This window comes from Pempheris klunzingeri, unplaced genomic scaffold (assembly GCF_042242105.1).
Source record: "Pempheris klunzingeri isolate RE-2024b unplaced genomic scaffold, fPemKlu1.hap1 Scaffold_87, whole genome shotgun sequence".
Classification (NCBI taxonomy): Eukaryota; Metazoa; Chordata; class Actinopteri; order Acropomatiformes; family Pempheridae; genus Pempheris; species Pempheris klunzingeri.
The window spans coordinates 68,429-74,974 of NW_027254991.1; the positions used below are offsets into that span (position 1 = coordinate 68,429).

Consider the following 6,546-nt stretch of genomic DNA (forward strand, 5'->3'; position numbering starts at 1 on the left):
GCAGCAGAAATAGAATAAATGTCAAATCAAGTCTCATCTTTTGAGAGGAAATGAAACCTGGTTAATATACTATGTAGGCCTCAGCAGCAGGATCAAACGCACACCTCGCCTCCCCGACACGTCCATTGCTTCGACGTGTCTCGTGCTCTCACTGAGTCTGACCACACACACGTTGGCCGCCAGTCAAATGGAGGCGAGATCCATAACTCAACCAAGAAAAAACGAAGAAAAGAAAAGGTCCTTGTGGTTACAACAGCCATTCCCTTTGAAGTGAAACAGTGGTGATTTAAGTGTTTTTGTTAATGCTTTTTGGTTTGATGCACATTGCTCCTGCTCAGGAATAAAGGGAACAGTGGTTGGTATGATTTTTTTCCCCTTTTGTCTGCATCTCTCTTCTTTGAGGTCACTCCCCTTTTTTGTCCTTCTCACACCCGAGCACACACTCTGTAGTATAACAGTCCTGTGATGTGTGTGTGTGCGCGTGTGTGTGTGTGTGTGTGTGTGTATGTGTGTTTAAGAGGAGACTGGGCCTAGTAAGTGTCATGTGAGTGTGTGCGCTTTTGCGAGTGCTGCGTTCTGTGTTTGCCGGGTCCACGGCTGGGGCGGCCCTACCCACTTTGGGTCAACCCTCGTCTCACGTAGACACACACACACACACACACACACACTCCTTGGTCTGAGGGGGGTTTTGTGGCTCAGTGGGGAGTCAACGTGGTCAGCAGGTGGGCTAGCATAGTGCAGAGCAGCAGGGCGGCCGTGGAGAGGCTCAGGGAAGAGGCGGCGTTGCAGTCTTTGCCCGCCTCACAGCGGGAGTGTTGGCACAGTACCCCCTTAAACTCTGGAGGACAGATGCACTTTTGATTCTGGTAGCACGTTCCTCCGTTCTGGCACACGAGCATCTCCTTGTCGCAAACATTAGCTGTGAGTGGAGACGAAGACAGACAGACAGCAGCAGAGAGGGAGAGAGAGAGAGAGAGAAGTAGAGGAAAACGACGGAGTGAAGGAATTGCAGAGGTAAGGAGAATGAGACAGGAGTTGGGAATAAAGCGGGTACAGCAAAGTGACAGATTGACAGGCAGTAAAAGGATAGTGGGGGAGTAAAGTGCACAAAGACGAAAGAAAGATGTATGGCAAAGAAAAAGACGGGTGAGGGAAGATAAGGAGGGGCAATGTTACAAAAAGCATGATGGGAAACAGAGATACATTGGGAGGAGAGGAATTCAGGGCAGAAAGAACAAAGTAGAAAGGAAAGCAGGAGGAAGGAAAGAGGCAAGATAAATTCTCCAGTCTTTGCCTCAGGGACAACAACAGGTAACACCTGCCTTTTTTGTTTTTGCAGCCCTTTTTCTGTTTTTCTTTAGACTGCACTTTCTCAGGGTCAAGTTAAAATCATTGTCTCAAAACTACAAAAATGTGATTGTGGGAACAAATGGTATAATTAAAATGCTATAAACAGCATTAAGAAATGCACGGAGGTAGTTGTACTGTATGAGATACTTGACCTAAAAATGTACTGAGAAAATAGAGAGGCTCAGGCTTCCATGACAAGAAATAATAACACGTGGTAACATTTTTTTTTTTTATCACACCACAGATAATTGGCTCTGTTGCATTTGAGTATTTGGAGTAAGGTGTCAAATCTAAAACATACTGCTCTACTGTTTACTACAATATGTCCCATGTTGTGATAAATAAACTCACAGTCAAAATACATGTGTGCCTGTAGAGCTTTAATATGTATGTGTAGGTGTGGAGGGTCTATGTGAGACTAAGGGCCCTTTCTAGATGGTGGATGGGAGAGAAAGGCGATTCCCTGTAATGAGGTTAAGGAGTGACAGGGTCATCAATTAAAGGAGCAGCTGATGCTGCTAATGAGCTACATGATCTATTCCCATGGGAGTAAAGAAAACATCGGGAGATGCACAAGCTAAGTGGCACAGTGCACTTGCAAAGGTCCCGGAAGGCTATAACATTTGTTCATCCCCAGATTTTTAGACACAAGCCCACCAGAAAGCAGTCTCCTTATACTCACGGTGACAGCCTTGTTTCCAGTAGTATCCCGGCAGGCAGTCGTCACACTTGGCCCCCGTGGCACCATCTTTGCACTGGCAGTAGCCCGTGCCATTACACCGGTCATGAACAGAACCCATCTGGTTGCAGTTACACTCTGAAAGATGAGGGTGGTGGAGGCAAAGAGAGCCATTTAGAGAGTCCTGCCTCGTCATTTTTTTTAAGGATTTGATCTAGAGTTGAATTAAGTTCAGCCAAAAATGTGTGTTGTATTCACACCAAAGATTTGTCTTTGGTACTGAAGCCCTTCACAGCTCCAAAAGTACAGGAATGTCACTTGACAGTGCAGAAATTTAGACCTGAAACTTGGACCCCTTTCAGTCCGAAAAGTATCCCAAGGTCAAAGAGGTTAACGCTTTAGAACAATCCTTCAACAAAATCACTGGAGTTGGTTTTCTAAAAACAGCACCTATCATACAGTCTTATCATCCTGGGAAGAGACTACAGTGACTCCTCTCCCATCTAAATAAAAAAATGAAATGGCAGATGTCCTTTGTTAGAAAGTACTGTATATATCAGATGTTGTTTGCGAAGCTAATCCCATCTAAATGGGGATGGCAAGTTCTTTTGATTGCAGAATATCTGCTTTCAAAGACAGGTGGGAAAAGTGTAAGGAACATTGTGGTATCTTGAACAGTTGAGGGGGATGTTTGTTGTGCAGCCTAATTAAACAAACTCAAGTTCAGTCTGTTAAAACTGTGATTCAAATGGCCTATCAAACACCACAAACTCATATTTACTCTCTCAAACGACCTTAACTCTCCTCTCCTACCTAACTTGTTGATGTCTTCAAACATATTTTTATTCTATTGAAATGCTAACTACTTTCTGAGATTCATCAAATCAATCTGAGACAGATTCATTTCTCTAGTTTTCACCTCTTAAACACAAGATGGCATTGAATTTATCTTAAGATGACTTTTTTTTTTAACATAAATTACTTTCATTTCTTGAAGTAATTATCACTACAAATGCATGTATTTATAGAAGCTGACTGATATCCAGATCAGTGATTGTTGGCAGCTGATCCAAGACGGTAAAAAACTGCAGAACTGCACTGCATTTGTCAATAGGTTGATGATGAACTCAAGTTTCTCTCAATATTTGATGTAAGCCAATAGCTTGTCTTTCACTTAAAACCAAGATCAAATTAACCCATTTACTGTTAAATTTATTATAAAACATTCATTAAAGTGGAACAAGCCAAGAGGATCAGATTACACAACCACAGCAATGCGGTTGGTATCCATGTGTTTGTGGGTCATTTGCATTAATATTGGGATTGCATGTGAGCCGCTGAGAGTGGATGTGAGCGGAGAACACACAGTGATGTGCGAAGTGTGTGCAGATGCATTAGTGTTTGGGTGTGCATATTCTCTTGCTCTAGAGACGCTGGTGTGAACTGATTTCTGTTGCCATGCTCCGTGTGCCAGTGTGCTGGCAGATGAGCTAATGGGGCCTTATTTGTGCTGACTCCAAGGCCTGGCCCTGTGTGCACCCCAACCAAGGCGAGTTTACCCTCCAACCCCCTGCTGTCCACCTACAGATGGATCCAAATCAACACCAGATTTTAGCTCCACAGCTATGCAAACAGAGTGACCTCTTATAAGGACATGCCCTTAATAAGAAAAAAAGCAAATCCTCATACGGACTGTAAGCGTATTTATCTACAGTACAGTCATAAAATATTAGAACAGATGAATAGTTTTCTCATTATTTTCTGTCTGCAATGTGTCTGCTGAAGTTAGGTTTAAGTGTTGACTTTTAAGGGTACATTGAGGTGTGTGTATCAGTATTAGGTGAACAGTATCTATACCTTTTTATACATTCAAGGATTTGTTTGGCCAAATTGGGGCAGTGTAGAAAGCTGTAAACACACCATTGAAATATTAGCGCCTTATGAATTTTCTGAGGTGAATGTTTGAAGTAACAGTTGCCTAGTTACAACTGGGGATATGGAGCAACTTCAGCGCTCATTCAGTCGTGTTTCTGACCACCTGACAAGTTAAGTTCAGTAGTCCACTATGTTCACCAGGTAGTTGCTACTGTATCTGACTGCTGGTTAGTGCTGGACAGGCAGTGTACAGTAGTGTTCTGACGAAAGTGAATAAACCAAAACACAGGAAAAAAGTTGTGGGCCGTAAAAGATGTGCGAAAGACGCCCAAACAAGAGCCAATGCAACAAAATGCATTTTATAAAACTGAAAGGGAAGCCAATGAATTTTAACAATTATAAAATGCCTAGTTTAACTACAGTGCTTCTATACTGACACACACACCGTCCCCCTCCACGTGCATGCCCCCCCCCTTGCAGACTGACCGGTACAGACGCTGTCATCATCCAGCTCGGCAGAGGCGTTGCGGAAGTATCCCAGTCTGCAGTGCTGGCAGTTCTGGCCCCTGGTGTTGTGCTTGCAGCTGACGCACGTGACGATGTTCAGGTAGTCAATGTAGCTGCAGCGGTTCGAGTGGCCGTTGCACTCACAGTCTAAAAGAAAAGCCACAGAGTTTCATTTACCAGAGGAGGGCGGTTATACATGTTCATGATGTTGGGCATAAAACTTGAGATGGGATAGTATTTTTAAGCATCCTTGTAGGATTAGTCAGTGACAGGAGGAAATGATAAATGCCTTGTGCCATCAAATATGTCTGAAAGCTTTAGTTTTACTCGTCAGTGAACAAATGAATGACTCTGAGTGTGTTTTATGACTTGCCTTTCTGAATCTATATTGGTTCAATAAAGAGAAACCACTCCCTCCATTCCTGTACTCACAGGTTTGCTGAGTGTGCTTCACTGGGCCCCACTGATTACTGATGGGAATTCCACTATCCTGTGTGTGTGTGTACATGCTTGTTTGTGTATATGTGTGTAGGCGTGTGTGTGTGCAGACGTGTTAATTGTGTCTGGGAATTTAATTGCATTATCAGATGAGTAGATTACAAGCTACAGTATCATAACCAAGGGAATTTGAGGTGAGTGATACAGTACAGTCGGTGTTTTCAGGCTGCACCTGACACGGTCAAATCAGTCTCACCCTGCTGAACCTGATAGAAAACCTCCATTGCCTCTTCTCTCTTTTCCATGTTTGTTCTTCATTTCCACTGTCCTAAATTCTCTTTCATAAAGAACTGCATAATCAGAGCTCTTAATTAAATTTTCTCTTTGTAATTCATGAATTATCTGAGAGGATTTGATTGCAGGTTTTTAGTCGACATGCTTGTACGCTTTTTAAATTAAGACTTCCTCCAAATTCACACCCTAAAACCAAAACTTAAAAAAAACAGCTGCGGAGAATGGTGTAAGACCTTTATTTAATTTTTCCACAGAGATAGAAATAAAAGCCTTATATCATCTACCATAGTATCGGCATTGTGTGAAGAGGTGCAGGAGGTGGAGGGGTGTTGCTCTACATTCTCGCTACGATTATCTTGGCTGAGGCTGGTACCTAATTAAGGTTTTATTAAGCTTTAGAAGTTGACTGCAATAGTGTGCTGCAAGGCATCACTGTCCTCTAAAGAGGCGTTTACCAGGCATGTTTATGCAAATACACATTTAAATGCACATTAAAAAGTCGGAGTTTAGCTGTTTAATCAGCCGTCACATTATTATTTTATTATTGTTTGGTTGATGATGCCAGCTGAAATATTAATGAGCTGGTTTAAAGGAAGCCAGCGAGAGGAGCACCATAAAGTGCCTCTCTCAGCACTGAGGCAACCATGCTAGCAGTGGGGGAAGAACTGCCTAATTAAATATAAATGGCCAATTACTCCACAGACTAGAGAGGCAATGGGACACTGTTCTACAAATTAACATTACGAGTCAAGATGCTGCTTTATTGGTGTTTTATCAATTGTGAATTGTCAATGGTGAAAGAGAGGAAAAAGAGAGCTGCCTGAATAAGAGTCTGTGAGGTTGAAAGAATAGTGGTATATTTTGCAACCACCTTTTCTTAAAGCAATAGATATGTCAATGTGGGTAATTGCTTGATGGTTTAATATGAATTTAAGTCTAATACTTACCTTGATCATACACATAAAGTAAACACAACCACGAGGGAGTCACAGATGCATAGGGAAAGAACGAGCAAAATGAAACACATAAAACATGCAATGAAAGGAATTCCTCCACAGGGATCACTTTAAATGCAGAAATACAAATGTCAGAGAGTTTAAAATCCACTGATCTGATTTAACCAAGCTAAAGTCTTCTGTCCGTATCTTTACACCACATGCTGCTTTTGTTGTTCTCTTACCTCTGAGCTTGCCATATATGATCCCAGAATTTCTGGTCTGTGGCTTTCCTGACAAGAGTTTCAGAAGCCCTTGAAGGATGAAGATATCTTTGTTTAAGATTTGTGTACCACATCACTCACTGGGCTGCGTTCATCTACAGCAGTGGTTCCCAACCTGGGGGTCCCAAACTCTAGTAAGGGTTGCCAAAGCTTCATTGGGGGGGTAAGAAGTTTTCATATATAT

The 6,546-nt window shown here is 42.3% G+C and overlaps 1 protein-coding gene across 1 annotated transcript; it reads right to left on the reverse strand.

The window, feature by feature from the left end:
• Positions 1 to 671: 671 nt before the first annotated feature.
• Positions 672 to 5,154, reverse strand: LOC139225227 (netrin-G2-like). The gene is made up of 4 exons (XM_070856194.1): positions 5,106 to 5,154; positions 4,391 to 4,558; positions 2,033 to 2,167; positions 672 to 919 (listed from the first exon to the last, which is right to left on the reverse strand). Exons 1-4 carry the CDS (start codon positions 5,152 to 5,154, stop codon positions 696 to 698), a joined length of 576 nt encoding a protein of 191 aa, XP_070712295.1. The 3' UTR covers positions 672 to 695.
• Positions 5,155 to 6,546: the final 1,392 nt, after the last annotated feature.